General features: G+C 35.5%; 6 protein-coding genes across 13 annotated transcripts in view; 2 read left to right on the top strand and 4 right to left on the bottom strand.

Annotated features, from left to right (window-relative positions):
- LOC107006175 (probable serine/threonine-protein kinase At1g54610) overlaps positions 1–2,708 on the top strand; it is a 10,095-nt gene extending 7,387 nt beyond the window's left edge. For 3 of the 4 annotated variants that reach the window (XM_015204809.2, XM_015204805.2, XM_015204803.2), the window contains exons 7-8: positions 1,381–1,495; positions 2,006–2,284. In XM_015204809.2, coding sequence (XP_015060295.1) covers positions 1,381–1,495; positions 2,006–2,284 — 394 coding nt within the window. Of the gene's footprint in view, positions 1–1,380; positions 1,496–2,005 lie in introns of all 4 variants that reach the window. The other variant, XM_015204800.2, reaches the window with a different exon arrangement.
- An 820-nt stretch (positions 2,709–3,528) lies between these two features.
- On the top strand, positions 3,529–6,552 carry LOC107007935 (pentatricopeptide repeat-containing protein At5g03800). Of its 2 annotated transcripts, XM_015206794.2 has the most exons (2): positions 3,768–3,945; positions 4,038–6,552. In XM_015206794.2, exons 1-2 carry the CDS (start codon positions 3,918–3,920, stop codon positions 6,350–6,352), a joined length of 2,343 nt encoding a protein of 780 aa, XP_015062280.1. In that variant the 5' UTR covers positions 3,768–3,917; the 3' UTR covers positions 6,353–6,552. The 2 variants fall into 2 exon arrangements, with proteins under 2 accessions (XP_015062279.1, XP_015062280.1); XM_015206793.2 differs by having other exon boundaries at positions 3,529–6,552.
- Positions 6,553–6,654: 102 nt separating this feature from the next.
- LOC107029030 (carboxylesterase 1-like) lies at positions 6,655–7,994 on the bottom strand. The gene has a single exon (XM_015230323.2). It carries the CDS (start codon positions 7,873–7,875, stop codon positions 6,889–6,891), a length of 987 nt encoding a protein of 328 aa, XP_015085809.1. The 5' UTR covers positions 7,876–7,994; the 3' UTR covers positions 6,655–6,888.
- Positions 7,995–8,915: 921 nt separating this feature from the next.
- Positions 8,916–10,215, bottom strand: LOC107028322 (carboxylesterase 1-like). Its single transcript, XM_015229352.2, has one exon. The coding sequence runs from the start codon at positions 10,092–10,094 to the stop codon at positions 9,111–9,113; it is 984 nt and encodes a 327-aa protein (XP_015084838.1). The 5' UTR covers positions 10,095–10,215; the 3' UTR covers positions 8,916–9,110.
- A 1,707-nt stretch (positions 10,216–11,922) lies between these two features.
- Positions 11,923–13,920, bottom strand: LOC114075571 (adhesive plaque matrix protein-like). The gene has a single exon (XM_027913933.1). It carries the CDS (start codon positions 13,918–13,920, stop codon positions 11,923–11,925), a length of 1,998 nt encoding a protein of 665 aa, XP_027769734.1.
- Positions 13,921–14,831: 911 nt separating this feature from the next.
- LOC107003665 (acyltransferase-like protein At1g54570, chloroplastic) overlaps positions 14,832–15,675 on the bottom strand; it is a 15,258-nt gene continuing 14,414 nt past the window's right edge. For 3 of the 4 annotated variants that reach the window (XM_015201991.2, XM_015201988.2, XM_015201982.2), the window contains 2 exons: positions 15,413–15,510; positions 14,832–15,291 (listed from right to left, as the gene is read on the bottom strand). In XM_015201991.2, the coding sequence (XP_015057477.1) occupies positions 14,991–15,291; positions 15,413–15,510 (399 nt within the window). In that variant the 3' untranslated portion in view covers positions 14,832–14,990. The remainder of the gene's footprint in view (positions 15,292–15,412; positions 15,511–15,675) is intronic. The other variant, XR_003578274.1, reaches the window with a different exon arrangement.

The raw sequence follows: 15,675 nt of genomic DNA, 5'->3' as shown, positions 1-15,675 counted from the left end.
GTGGGTGGGGGTGGGGGGTCGGAAAGAGAAACTTTGGGGTTAATTACCAATCAAAAAGATGAAACTCGTGAAACAATTGAAAAAAGAGAGATAAGATTTGTGTGAAATAGTGGAGAATATTATTGAATTGTTGTTTTAATTATTACATGGAGAACCCTATTTGTAGACACTATAATACAATTCCTTTCCAGGAGACTAGAAACTATTCCTATTCTATGTAGGATTGTGTATACCTATTCTATTCTAACAAGATTCACCATAATATGATCCAAGGAGATTAATTACCAACAGAAAAATGAGTTATGAATGACATGGATTACTGGTTACAAATTTCATGATTATATGTGATATTTTAATGTAACATAAAATGCAATAGTTGATTTTTATTCTTGCATGTATTGCAACATAAAATGTCATAGAAGATTTGGAAGCATCTATTTCAACAAGTTATAATACTTCACTTTTGATAAGTAATATTTTAGTTAAATAGAAAAACCATCACTAAGATAATGATAGTTATGTGCAATAGCTGTGCCTATAGTTAAATTAGACAGCTTGTTAAGATATCCACTTCTTGTACTTTTTTGAGATGAAATCACATGGCTACTAGATACTAGCACTTTTATTTTAATTATGCGTAATCTCAGCTTTTCCTTCAAAACACCTTTGATCTCTCTCTCTCCACAAAGATCCACAAAATACAAGCAACGGTTGCAATCCAAATCCCTAAGGTCTTCTTTACAGCCCAGTATTTAAGAGTTCTTTAAGACTTTAACAGTCTTGGTCATACATTCATGTAAAACATATATATAGTCACTACAGTGTGAAGCAATCAGGAGGGTAAAGAAAAGATATTCAGTCCCTCATTCTCCTTCTTGCTCAAATAAAAATAACTAATTATGTAACAGTTTCCGATGAGGGAAGGTGAGTGCAACTTTAAAGTTAGAGGAATGCCATCTGTGTAGCAAACTAGAAGAGAGAATAGTGTTACTGATCCTAGTAATCTAAGTATGGAGGTCTTGTGCGCACTTTACTTTCTCTGGCAACAATATGTCATTTGCAGTTTAGAAATATAAAGTCAGATATCCGTGTCTTGTGAAAAAAATATTTGTAGCATACAGGACTTGCTTGTCAACTTGTCAATGCTTTAGCTTTACATTGTTATTGTACCATGTTTGGATGCAATTGATCTTTTGGAAATCTTATTCTTCTCTCGTTGGTTTTACAGTTATTCAACAATGTAACTATAGATGCCATTGATATTTGTAAATTCATTTTTTCCATTTCTAATTAGAAATAACAATATTAAATATTCACATCTGGGTTCCATCTGATGCTTGTGAAATGGTGACAAGCTGTTCATTCCATCTCATCATGCAGGCTAAGAGCCGCTAATAAAGCTACAGGAGATGGTGCTAAGAGAGTACGCCATCGTGAACGAACCCGTGCTGGCCCTGCTCCAGATGCCAATGCAGAAAATCAAGCTAATATCGACGTATGCCCTTGTGATATGTCTCCTTCTTTCTTATGGTTCTGTTATAGTTGAAGCTTCTTATTTTTATTTTTCTGATTTACTATGCCGCACATTATTTGATCATCACTTGTCTTGTTTAGTGTCACCAAGAAAGTTTAAGTTTGAACAAAGTTTTTCATCAACTGTCAAATAAACAGAAATTTGGATGTAAAGTGGGAGATATGAGTAGCTAGTCTAAAGTAGACCAAGAGCAGTCACATAAGTTCTCTCTGTTATGCTTCCTTGGAGACTTATTAGAAGTCTTTGTTCCTTTTCTTCCTTTTACTTTAGCAAGTTTCAGGCTTGGCACTTTTCAATGGCATATAGGCTTCTTTATTTCATCTGTATAATTTTTGGGGTCAAGTTTCAGTGGTGTATAGTCCTTCAGACAACGTTATACTCTCTACTTACATGATGACTACTGCATTAGTTTTATCAGTTGCTATGTTTGATTTTTTTAATTGGTATTTTGCCTATCTGTATACTTTGCAGAGGCGTCGCCTAATCACTCATGCAAATGCAAAGAGCAAGAGTGAGAAGTTTCCCCCACCACACCAGGACGGAGGACTTGGCGTTCCCTTGGGTGCTTCACATCACATTGATCCGTCCCTTGTCCCTCCGGATGTGCCATTCAGTTCGACCTCATTCACATATTCAAAAGAACCTGTCCAGAATTGGTCAGGCCCTTTAGTAGAGCCTGCTTCAGCTGGTGGAAGGCGGAAGAAGCATACTGCAGGCGATGCCAAAAAGCATTTGTCAAAGAGAAGATGAGAAGCAACATTGTTTTGGGTAGCAGCAGAGCGAGAGCTTCAGATGAGTGTTTCTATGGCCTATTGTGGAAATAACATTAAAAGTGGAGGGCTGGCCATGGCAACACTTTGAAGCATTTTGTTATTAATGCATCTTCCAGAGAAGGGTTTATAGTAATGCCCAGAGCGAAGCATTGTTTTCCTTTTCCATTTCCAAATATAGAAGGGTCCTTCTGGTTTTTGACTTCTCAATTTGTTGTGGTGGCGTGAAGCTCCCCAGTTACATGTATATTAGTACTACCAGAGTTAATTCTTTGTGATGGTATGTTCGACTTCTGCAGTTGGTAGAAAATTTTACATCTATATTCGACCGGTGTAATTGCATCTCCTTTATCCTACTCATCGACATTTTGTAAAATTCTGCTTGTTCATTGATGGTTGAAAAAGGATAACATCTATTATACAGTTCTCACAGCATGAAATGGGAAGATTGATTCTATTATCCATGCCTGTTTGCGCATGAGATTGGTAAAATATAACACACAGTGAGCCTTGTAAGGTTATTTTTGTCATGGAAATCATTTTCTCAGAAATTTTGGCTGGAATATTTCACTTTTGTGAGATTCCAAAATTATACAAATGTTTAGTTATTTATGCGTGTTCTAGTTTAATTGAGTTGACAGATGATCTAGAAAACAATGTTAACATAGATCACATTTGAGAAATGCGTTTATGATTATTATTTGTACATCATGTCTTTGAAATGCAACTTCAAGATCATATTTCTGGAATTAACAAGAATATGATAAGTGAGCATTTATATATTCCGAGTTCAAATTGTTTAGGACTTCTTGAGTCCACTGACCCACATTGAGTCGACTATTGCTTGATAATAATAGTTGTTTTTGTTGCAGTACATGTGCATACACTACTCTCTCCGTCCGATATAGTTTGTTATGTTGGATTTTTCGAAAGTCAATTTGACTAGTTTTCAAAGTTTTATTAGATCAAAATTAGATATTCCAAAATTATATGAAAAATATTTTAAATTGCATATTAATATGATGAAAAAATACATCTTAAATTGTCAGTCAAAATTTTTTATAGTTTGATTTTAAAAATAAAAATTATGACAAATAATACTGGATGAAGGGAGTAATATATAAGGGTCATAAGTTCAAATACTCTGAACTTTTTAGGGGCAAAACAGAATTTCCAGAACTTGCAAGACCCTTCACAAAATTATCTGGCAGTTAAGTCCACAGGGCTGAAAACTTGAAGATTTTGAGTAAACTATAGATAAACCCTTCTGGAAAAATGGACACTCATTTTCTGGATAGCCATAAACCCCCAAGAAAGCAGAGAGGAATAAACACTTGACTATGCTTGGCGCCTTTCTTCTTTCATGGCTGCCGTTTTCTACAGCCCCAAAAACGCTATCCCTTTATCCCTTCTCCCTCCTCGACCCTTTAACCTTCATTCTCTTTCCACCTGCACTTCAAGCCTAACAACTACCAAGAAAACCAAATGTAAGCATAAACCCTCTTTGTTCCTTCAGAACCCTTCAAAATCTCATCTTGTGCAACCCCTTTTGACCCCTCAGCAATTTAAGGACTCTAACGGGTCAGTTGATTCTGAAACTGATTGTATTGATTATGCCAATTTGCTTCGGATTTCTGTTAGGTGTGGTGATGTTGAGCTTACCAAGATAATTCATTCTTCACTTGTCAAATTTGAAGAAGAGGATGTTTATTTAAAAAATGCTTTAATTGCAGCTTATATCAAATTGGGTTGCTTGAATCTTGCTGAAAGAGTTTTTGATTCGCTTAGGAGCCCTGATGTTGTGTCATACACTGCAATTATATCAGCTTTTGCCAAGTCGAATCGTGAAAGAGAAGCCTTTGAGCTGTTTCTTGAAATGAAGGATTTAGGTATTGAACCAAATGAATTTACATATGTTGCTATTTTGACTGCTTGTATTCGTTCATTGAATCTTGAGTTGGGTTGTCAAGTACATGGTCTTGTTATCAGATTGGGTTATTCGAGTTATACTTATGTGGTCAATGCACTTATGGGGTTGTATAGTAAGTGTGGCTTGTTGGAGTTTGTTGTTCTCTTGTTTAATGCTATGCCACAAAGGGACATTGTTTCATGGAACACTGTGATTGCTTGTATGGTTGAACACTCCATGTATGATAGAGCATTTGAAATGTATAGTGAGTTGCGCAGAAATAAATGCTTGATAGCTGATCATTTTACTCTTTCGACGCTTTTGGCTGCATCTTCTCACTGTTTGGCGGTGAGAGAAGGCCAAGAACTTCATAGGCATGCTCTTAAAAGAGGATTTCATGGCAATTTGAGTGTGAATAATGCACTTATAGGCTTTTACACTAAGTGTGGAACCTTGAAGAATGTAGTGGATGTGTTTGAGAGGATGCCTGTAAAGGATGTCTTTAGTTGGACTGAAATGATTGTGGCATATATGGAATTTGGGCACGTTGATTTGGCGATGGAGATTTTTAACAGCATGCCTGAGAGAAATTCTGTTTCTTATAATGCTCTTTTGGCTGGATTTAGTCAAAATCATGAAGGGTTTAAGGCACTGGCGTTGTTTTGTAGAATGTTGGAGGGGGGAATGGAGTTGACAGATTTTACATTGACCAGTGTTGTTAATGCTTGTGGTTCAGTGATGGAGAGGAAGATAAGCGAACAGATTCATGCGTTTATCCTCAAGTGTGGTTTAAAATCAAATGATCGTATTGAGACGTCATTGATTGATATGTGCACGCGGTGTGGGAGAATGGATGATGCTGAAAAGATATTTGATGATCTGCCACTTGACCATGATAATTCAATTGCATTGACATCAATGATATGTGCATATGCTAGAAATGGACAACAAGAAGAAGCTATTTCTCTGTTCTTGGTTAGACATTCAGAAAAATCACTAGTTGTTGATGAAGTTGCATTGGCCACTATTCTCGGTGTTTGTGGAACACTAGGGATTCTGAAGTTAGGGGAACAAATCCATTGCTATGCCTGGAAACATGGTTTAATGTCTGATACCGGTGTTGGGAATGCCATGATCAGCATGTACTCGAAGTGTGGTGAAATGCAAAGTGCAGTTAAGACCTTTGAGGCTATGCCTACACATGATTTAGTATCATGGAATGGTTTATTGACTTGCTATGTCCTTCATAGGCAGGGGGATGGGGCATTGGATACGTGGGCGAAGATGGAGAGATTAGGAGTAGACCCCGATTCTATCACTTGTGTCCTTGTAATATCAGCTTATAGACACACTTCCACAAATTTAGTTGATTGTTGCCAAAAGTTCTTTTCCTCTATGCAATCCTCATATAACGTAAACCCCACCTCGGAGCATTATGCAGGTTTTGTAGGTGTCTTAGGCTATTGGGGTCTGCTCGAAGAAGCAGAAAAGATAATTAATGCAATGCCGTTTGAACCAAAGGCTTCTGTTTGGCATGCTTTGCTTGATGGTTGTAGGTTACATGTGAATGCTATCATTGGAAAAAGGGCCATGAAGAATATACTTTCCATTGTCCCACAGGATCCTTCTACTTTCATACTAAAGTCAAATCTTTACTCAGCATCTGGAAGATGGCAGTGTTCGGAACTTGTTAGGGCGGAGATGAGGGAGAAGGGTATCCAAAAAATACCAGGACGCAGCTGGATCATATTTGGCGACAAGGTTCACTCCTTCTTTGCTAGAGACAAATTGCATTCACAGTCAAAAGACATATACAGTGGCTTACAAATACTTATTTTGGAGTGTCTGAAAGCTGGATATGTACCTGATACAAGTCTTGTGCTTCATGAAGTGGAGGAGCATCAGAAGAAAGACTTCTTGTTCTACCACAGTGCAAAACTATCTGTAACCTTTGGGCTTCTTATGACTAGACCTGGAAAACCTGTTCGCGTTATGAAGAATGTGCTTCTCTGTGGTGACTGCCATACATTCTTCAAATATGTTTCTGTTATCACCAAGAGAGATATACACGTAAGAGACGCTTCAGGTTTTCATCATTTTGTAAATGGTAAATGCTCGTGCGGGGATAATTGGTGCTGAGAAAAGATATATTTTGATATTTTTAGCTGTAGTCTTACATTGTCGTTTTCAAGTTTCTTGTAGCTAATATTTTTAAACCTGTTGTTAGATATACAACAATTAGAATGTATTTACACCATGTAAAGAACTTCTGATCAATCAGTTTAACAATAATTCTTTTCTCTGGTCTATAAAGTTTGAGAAAAGCACAAGACTTTGCATCTTCCTCTCTGATTTTCATTATATTCTTGTTTTTGAATGCTATTTTTTGGTGACTGAGATAATTCATTGATTCTATGACCATGAGGTGCTGGAAATTTATGTACAAGTACAACAAGGATATATTTGCTTCACTTTTTAAACAAAGGGTATATCTGCTCTGAGTAGTACATTTGAGAGGTATATATGATACTTCACAACTTATTTGAAACTGTAGAACTCGAAATCTAAACAATGCTTCTTCTTTTATCTCAGAGTATAGCTCTGAGAGTGGACTCCTATTTTCATAATTGTTACATATATTTCTTTCAAATTAAAGATCACTTGTCACAAGTGCTTTAATTACTTCTCATAAACTCCTTTACAACAAGGGTCAATTCCTTCAACTTCATGCCATCAAAATACTCACAACCATGAAATCCTCCTTCACTGAAACAATCCACAACTTGCACACCTTTCGCCTTCAACATCTTTGAAAACTCAATTTGTCGATCGACCAAAGGATCACCATCACAGTCAATTATCAAAATCTTCCAACCTTGTATTTTCACTTGATCAAACAAATTTTCATTTGATCGAATCTCCACCATCGGATTACAATATGGATGATCACGATCGCTACCAATAGGCAACCCTAGCTCCCACATGATATCACTCACATTAAGGGGCAACATCTTATCGTGAGCTAATCTTAATTCCGATTTTGTCCTCTCATTTCCACCAAAAAGACTATGATATAAAATTAACCCTTTGATTTCTAAAGGCTTAAGATATTCACTAACTCCAGCTACACGTAGTCCTACGTTGTACGCTATGTTGCCACCAGAACTAGTGCCCAATACAAAACACTTTGAAAAATCAGCATATTTTTTCAACAACTCGTTAGGGGTATTTTTGATCCAATATAACGATTCCACACAATCATCATAAGCTGCTGGGAGTCGATTTTCGGGGGCGTATCGATAATCAACCGATACAATTATTGCTGGAATTTCAACCGCAAGTGTTGCACAAAATTTTTGTAAAATTGGTGTGTTTACAGTAATTGCCATCACAAATCCTCCACCATGAAAATATACTACAAGAGGTAGTTTATTTTCCGAGTTTAGTACTTCACGAGGGATGATAATACGAGCCCACGTGTCTTTCACAGGGTTAATGACAAAATCTTTTATAAAGACGGAGGGATCATGATCAGGAACAGTGGTGAAAAATGGACGAGGTGGAATTTGGAAACGCGCAATAGAGCCATCTGTGTTGGAAATAATGCCCAAGTATCCATAAGGATCAACATTTGGATCAATTGGAGCAATTTGATCAGACATGCCAATAATTTAATTGAACGAACATGGGGAAAATTATAGGAGATGTTTGCCTTGAGGTTTTTATTGTAATAGTTTTATACAGACTACTTTAACCATTTTTTTTTTTTTTAACATTTGCTCTTATTTTTCCTTTTTAAAAAATATTCAAGAATCATTTTACGATTGTAAATATAATTTAACATTGACCATTATAGGAGTAAAGAAAAAAACTCCAAATTCTTATCTTTTATTGCACGATTAATGGAGATTTCAACTTTAAAAGAAAAAGACAGTTTCCTAATTTCGACCNACATTTGCTCTTATTTTTCCTTTTTTAAAAATATTCAAGAATCATTTTACGATTATAAATATAATTTAACATTGACCATTATAGGAGTAAAGAAAAAAACTCCAAATTCTTATATTTTATTGCACGATTAATGGAGATTTCAACTTTAAAAGAAAAAGACAGTTTCCTAATTTCGACCAGAAAGTTTACTTTATTTAACAAGTTATGATATGTCAAAGAAAATGACAATTCAAAATTAATATTTCAGATCCTTTGCATTCTAGATAACTTATATATGTGTGTACAGAAGTAGTATATATAATTGACCCAACAATAGAATGCAATCTTTACCTATATCATATATAAGCGTTCGGGTGATAATTATTTTTTGTATTCTTATCAAAAATCATAAAATAAGTTATTTTTGTTATTTTTACGAAATTAGTTTTAATGGCAAATATTTTTCTTCATAATTCCTATATATAGACTTTATCCGGACTATTTTATTTACGGAAAATGGTCAGAAAATATATTTAGACAATCTGAAAAAATTAAAATATATATCCGTTTATTTATTTGATTAATAATATCCTCCATTCATCTTTTTGGCCTACTTTATCATATTTTTTTTATTTACATTCTCTTTATGAAATTATGTATTTTAATTGTTATATTTCTTACTTCATATTTTAAATGATTTTATAATCTCTCTTCGATAAAAAGAGTTAATGTAAATAATCACAATATTAAAATAAATATTATGTTTGTGCTCTTAACTTGAATTTTGTAATGCTCATTAATCAATTTATTTATTACTCTTAAAAAGATCAACAATACTTAGCAAATTATTCGGGAGTCTAAAACTCAAAACCTAAATAATTCCTCTTCTTTTTCTCCAATTAAAGCTCTTATAGTCATTATTAGTACAAATATTTCACTAAAAAATCACTTGCCTCAACTGCTTCAATTAAGCTCTTACAAACTCCTTCACGACAAGTGCCATGTCCTTTAACTTCACGTCATCAAAAAACTCACATCCATGAAACCCTCCTTCACTAAAACTATCCACAACTTGCACCCCCTTTTCCTTCAACATCTTCGTGACCTCAATCTGTCGATCGATCAAAGGATCACCATCACAGTCAATCACCAGAACCCTCCAACCTAGTATTTTCATTTGATCAAATAAGTTTTCATTTGATCGAATCTCCACCATCGGATTACAATACGGATGATCGCGATCGCTACCTATAGGCAACCCTAGCTCCCACATAATGTCACACACATTAAGAGGCAATATCTTATCACGAACTAATCTTAATTCCGATTTCGTCCTTTCATTCCCACCAAAAAATGCATGATGTAAAATCAACCCTTTGATTTCTAAAGGCTTAAGGCATTCACTAACTTCAGCTACACGTAGCCCTACGTTATAGGCTATGTTGCCACCAGCACTAGTGCCCAATAGAAAGCATTTGGACAAATCAGCGTGTTTTTTCAACAGCTCGTTAGCGGTATTTTTGATCCAATATAACGATTCCACACAATCATCGTAAGCTGCCGGGAGTCGATTCTCCGGAGCGTATCGATAATCGACTGATACAATTATTGCTGGAATTTCGACTGCGAGTGTTGTGTAAAACTTTTGTAAGATTGGTGTGTCTACAGTAGCTGCCATTACGAATCCTCCACCATGAAAATATACTACAAGAGGGAGTTTAATTTCCGAGTTTAGTACTTCACGAGGGATGACAATACGAGCCCACATGTCTTTAGTGGAATTAATAACAAGATCTTTCATAAATACGGAGAAATCATTATCAGGAATAGTGCTGGAAAATGAACGGAAAATTTGTGGACGTATGATACAGTCGTCGGTGTTACGAATAATGCCCAAACATCCATAAGGGTCGACATTTGGATCAATTGACATGGCAATTTGATCAGACATGGCAGTTAAATCTAGAAACTAACAAATTATAGTATTGGAGGTATGAATATTAGTGATGTTTAATATTGAGATTTTTATAGCTTCATAGAGTCTTCTAAAAATAAACATTTTTCCTGCATAGAACATTCCACAAATAGCTAGTGAACATCGTACAGCCACGTAGCCTGCGTAATTAATATCCACTCCTTAGATTTTTCTCCCATCAGCACACGTAAAAATATTTTTGGCGGCAATTAATTAATGACAATTAATTTAATTATCATGAAATATGTACTTTTAATGATAATTAATATTTTTTATGTCTTACTATTTTTATAAATATTAAATCTAATGACAATCAATTAATGAATATTAAATTTAATGTCAATCAATTAATATCGATAAAAATTTTAATATTCTTTATTAATGTATATATTTATCATCATTAAAAAATATTTTTATTTTAGCGTAGAGTTTTAGTAAATACAATGACACGAACACAAGTCGTGATGATCGCAGATTGATTGTGCTACAGAAAGAATCAGTAAATCTCTTATACTATTAATTTTTTAAATTTTAAAATAAGTGATGTTTTAATTTAGGCATGTATTTTTACTAACTTATTTTTTATAAATATTTTGAAGAAATCTGTCTAATAGTTTGTGAAATTTTTTGTATTTAATGAAGGTTATAATTGAAAGAACATATCAATATTCTGATAAGGTGAAATACAACTTATTTTAAGATAAAAACTTAAAAAATACCTTTATTTTAAACAAATAAAAGTATTTATGAGAGGAAATTTCGTAAACTATAGTTTAAAGTGTGACACGTATATTGAGTTTTGATATCAAAAAGCAAAACACTGATATCATGAATTTCCATTCATGAATAACTTTGTTTTTGTTTGTGAACGAATGTCTACCGATAAATATGGTATAAAAAAGTCAACAATTAGGATTTTAAACGTCACACATTAAAGAAATTTCAATCTTAAAAAAGGTCTTATCCGTCTTCTTTCGATCCTGAAGAATTAGGTCGTAGCTTCTAGTTTTCTTTCTTTAAATAGTGAAGGTTGCTATTCCTCAAAATTGACCATCTAGAAAGAAATTCTAATCCATTTAATTGCACAAATGGAGATTTCAAAGAAAAGGACAATTTCCTCATTTAACTGAAACTAACCATGAGAACTTGCATAAATTAAAAGGAAATTAATCCTTCTCCAACTACAAAATCCACTTCCTGAGTGGGTTCTAAGTGTATAAAATTTGTTTTTAAACAAATAAATTAAATTCGTATTATATCAATAAAAATATCTTAAAAAAGTTACATGATTATTGATGATGATAATAGTTAGTAGTGGTGGTGGTGTTGGTTGATAGTGCTTGTGGGCATTAGTTAGTGGTAACGGTGGTGGTTGACAGTAATGGTCAACAATGATAGTTGGTGGTGGATGATAGCGATAACTAAATAGTAAGGTGAATGATGACAAATGATTAGCGATATATAGTGATGACTGATGGTGGCGATTTTCATTAGTGATCGATGATAATTATCCAAAGTTATCTGGTTCACAAAGCTAAGCGAAAAAAAGAAGAAGAAATAACTCAATTGATATGATAAACACACACTCTTTTCTCATTCATATGCAATCACAAATACACAAGTAAACTGTACTATTACATTAGCAATAACATATTTCAGTGCTTTTATTGAAACAGAAAACAACACCACACTCACAAAGAAGAAAGAAAAGATATATATGATATGTTTGATTATCATTGCAGCAGAAACCATCCATCAAAAGTCAAGCTAAATGTGAAATTTCTGAACATCTTGGCACTTCTCTCTATGGAACAAATGCACCATTGTACTTTTTCACAGCTTCCTTGCTATCAATTGTTCCTGAGTACTTCATCTGAGCTGGTGACACTGGTTTTAAGTGAGCATACTTTTTCCTGGCCTCACTGCTATTAAGGGTTTGTTTTGGTTCCTGTGTATTTTCATATGGAGATGTAAAGGACGCATTGCGCTGGATTTGGTCGGGGTAATGGTCTTCCATTTGTGGACTGTAGCGTTCCTTTTGTGGAGAAGAAGGGGTAAATGAGGGGTGGAAACCTTGAGTTTCATGATCAGGGTAGCTTTGTTTCATATCAGGAGTTGAGTGTGATGTTGGAGGGCGTGGTTGTTGCTTAGAAGGAGAGGAAAACAGAGATGTCCAACCTTTTTTCTTCTTTGGGTGACTTTCGTTGTTTTGAGAGGTCGGATTTTCAGTTGATTGTTGTGTAGAAACAGGGGAAAACATAGGGTTTGTATCGTGTGTTGTTACTGGGTAGCTTTCTTTCCTTTGAGGTATCGGGTTTGAAGTTGGCGAATGTGATTGTGGTTTATAACCACTGGAGAACAAAGGCTTTACGCCGTGTTCTGTTTCAGGATAACTTTCTTTCCTTTGAGGTGTTGGGTTTGAAGTTGGTGAATGTGATTGTGGTTTATAACCAGAGGAAAACAAAGGCTTTACGCCGTGTTCTGTTTCAGGATAGCTTTCTTTCCTTTGAGGTATCGGGTTTGAAGTTGGTGAATGTGATTGTGGTTTATAACCAGAGGAAAACAAAGGCTTTACGCCGTGTTCTGTTTCAGGATAGCTTTCTTTCCTTTGAGGTGTTGGGTTTGAAGTTGGTGAATGAAATTGTGGTTTATAACCAGAGGAAAACAAAGGCTTTACGCCATGTTCTGTTTCAGGATAGCTTTCTTTCCTTTGAGGTATCGGGTTTGAAGTTGGTGAATGTGATTGTTGTGTATAGCCAGGGGTAAACAGAGGCTTTGTGCCGTGTGCTGTTTCAGGGTAGTTCTCTTTCCTTTGAGGTATCGGGTTTGAAGTTGGTGAATGTGATTGTTGTGTGTAGCCAGGGGAAAACAGAGGCCTTGGTCCCTGAGTTGTTTCAGGGTAGTTTGAAGTTGGTGAGTATGGTTGTTTTGTATAAACAGGGTAAGACAGAGGCTTCGTTCCTTTTGTTGGTTCAGGGTAACTTTCTTTCCTTTCGGTTATCGGATTTGATGTTGGATAATAGGATGATTGGGTTGAAAGAGGTGAAGCCAGAGGCTTTTCACCTTGAGTTCTCTCAGGGTAACTTTCTTTTATATGTGGAGTTGAGTAAGATGCTGGAAAATGTGATTTTGGTGCATAAGTAGGAGGAGCCAAAGGTTTATTTGTGGCCTGGCTAAGTGGAGGACTAGTTGTCTTGTAACCTCCATTGAATTTTGGCTTGCCATAATCATCATGATCTCTCCTGCCATCCCAATCGTCATGAGTTAACCTTGATCTTGGTGGTGAATCCCATGTGTTGTTGACCCCATAGTCCTTCACATGGCCAGCCTTGGGAGAATCCATGGAGTGGCCATAACCATCATTCTTGTACTCATACGGACTTGATCCTCGACTACCTTGAAGGTGAAACCCTTCAAATTTATTACGAAGAGGGCTGCCACTAAAATCGTGATGCTCCCTATACTTTGGAGAGTCATGATCTTCACTTGTCCAACTAGGCCTTACAGTGATCAACTTTGGAGGGCTCAAAAGAGTGGAATGAGTTGGTCGACTAGCTTCATTATGAACTTTATTGAAGAAGTCACTGACTTCCCTTGGACTATCATCGTCCCATTCTTCATGCACATCGTACTCATCTACAAGACCATTCAGGGGTATTCCATAACTACGACGAACTTCAACAACTCTTTGAGCTCTCACCGTGAAGCCCCCTACACTATGTCCAACGATCACAGGGCGACAAACATGATCAGGGTAGTCACTATAGCTGTTAAAACTTCCACCCTTGCTAAAACTAGCCATAACTATTATTTAGAATATAGCTGGTTCTTTATGTTTTTTTCCCTTGCTTACTTCAAAGCAAGTTAAGTCTCAACATATATATATATAGAAAACTAGAATCTCACTGCATGTGTCCATTTTTCTTTTCTTTATTCTGTTTCTACTGTTTTTATCTTTTGATTCTCTTAGCTTGGTGCATAGTGTGGAAGAACCACATTCTCTATACACTTATCCTTGATATGAGGTTTTCATTTCCTATTGGTGTATCTTCATGAGGGGACTTAATAGGGCCAAGGCAGGACAAGGGGAACAATAGATTTTTGTGAGAATAGTTTACGGTATAAGAGATAAATGTGAATATTTCACTCTTCAAGTAAAGCATAAAGAGTGGAATTTAAGCCTCCAAGAATAAAAACCAGCTATTAGATAAGGATACTTACAATTGGAATGGAATCTCTTACTTTTACTTGAAGTGAAACTCAATAAATCTTTTGTTTTTTCAACTCCGTGTCAAGTCAAACCTACATTGTATAGATTTAAACAGTAGAATCTGGTGCAAACATATCCGGATGAGCTAGACAATGAATCATACAACTTGTGATAACCAACACTGAAGTTCGGAATCCGAATATTATGCTTTCTATGGATGGTATAAATCCTCTTGCTACTATTGATAATTTGACTTTAACAATCTCAAAGAGTTTTAATCACTTTATGTACATCTAACACGACCAGATTCATGTCCCTTGGTTGAAACTGGTCAATTTATTATGTAATTTTTTGTAGTAGATCAGCTGCATTTGATGCACATGTCAACTGAGAAAAAGTAATTGCAGTAGAGCTTTTAGACTGGAGCCTATGGCACAAGGCATGTGTTTTCATATACTAAAAAATTGTTCTGCTTGATCAAGTATTACTGAAACTGATGCAAGTTATGACAGAGATTGATATTTGCCTTAGTTATTGGTGGAAGGAAAGCTTGCTCATATTGGAACATAAATATTTTAAAAAAAAATTTACAACATAGAATTAAACAATGGGTAAGAGCATTTACCCAAAAAAAAAAAATAATCGGACTTCTAACTGGTCATCTAAAAATCAAATGTTGGGACATCACCTGAAGTGGCAGAAAATGCTCTATACATGGTTCGATCGATGAAATTCCGGTAAGGATCCTCCTCTCTTTTCTTAAGCAAATAATTCATGTTATTTTGAACTTCAGATTTCACCTGCAAGTATAATTCTCTTGCTTTTTCTCTATCTTTCACCAGGTCTTGCCTTCCCTTTGTATGAATTGGTTTCCCAAAAAAGAAGTAAAAACGACCGGGTATCTTAGGTAAAAGGCCAGGGATATACAACATTTGGTTGGCAATCTCCCCGTCCATGTCCGCCCTATAGAAAAATTAAATGGAATGGTTAAAGGGTGTAAAAATAAATGGTTAAGAATGAAAGAAGCAAGTGAGCTTGGAGCAAATATTAGGAATGAGACAAAAACAATATATTAGAAGATGACCTGACTGCTAAGCCCCTCCTGGCTGCCTCTTCGTTCTCACTCCTTATCCGATCACCCAATATAGGTACACTTTTTAGGTCGTCATAGTCGAGAACTAACTGCAATCAAAACATATAAGATCAGGCAACAGTTCTGTATATAGAACGCATTCAATATGTTGCTATTTGAATGTCTGTATTTCTGATTTTGGACTATTTCTTAGCGGAATCATGAGCTTGGCAAGAAAGGCAATGGGTAATTGACCTTAAGCTCAAAGCTGCACC

Source organism: Solanum pennellii, chromosome 1 (genome assembly GCF_001406875.1).
Source record: "Solanum pennellii chromosome 1, SPENNV200".
Classification (NCBI taxonomy): Eukaryota; Viridiplantae; Streptophyta; class Magnoliopsida; order Solanales; family Solanaceae; genus Solanum; species Solanum pennellii.
The sequence above is the reverse complement of the archived record's forward strand: the minus strand, read 5'-3'. Positions and strand labels throughout refer to the sequence as shown.

What these genes read in the sequence shown, in the direction of transcription:
- LOC107007935 (XM_015206793.2), top strand. Translation starts at nt 3,668, where the DNA reads ATGGCTGCCGTTTTCTACAGCCCCAAAAACGCTATCCCTTTATCCCTT.
- LOC107029030 (XM_015230323.2), bottom strand. Translation starts at nt 7,875, where the DNA reads ATGTCTGATCAAATTGCTCCAATTGATCCAAATGTTGATCCTTATGGA.
- LOC107028322 (XM_015229352.2), bottom strand. Translation starts at nt 10,094, where the DNA reads ATGTCTGATCAAATTGCCATGTCAATTGATCCAAATGTCGACCCTTAT.
- LOC114075571 (XM_027913933.1), bottom strand. Translation starts at nt 13,920, where the DNA reads ATGGCTAGTTTTAGCAAGGGTGGAAGTTTTAACAGCTATAGTGACTAC.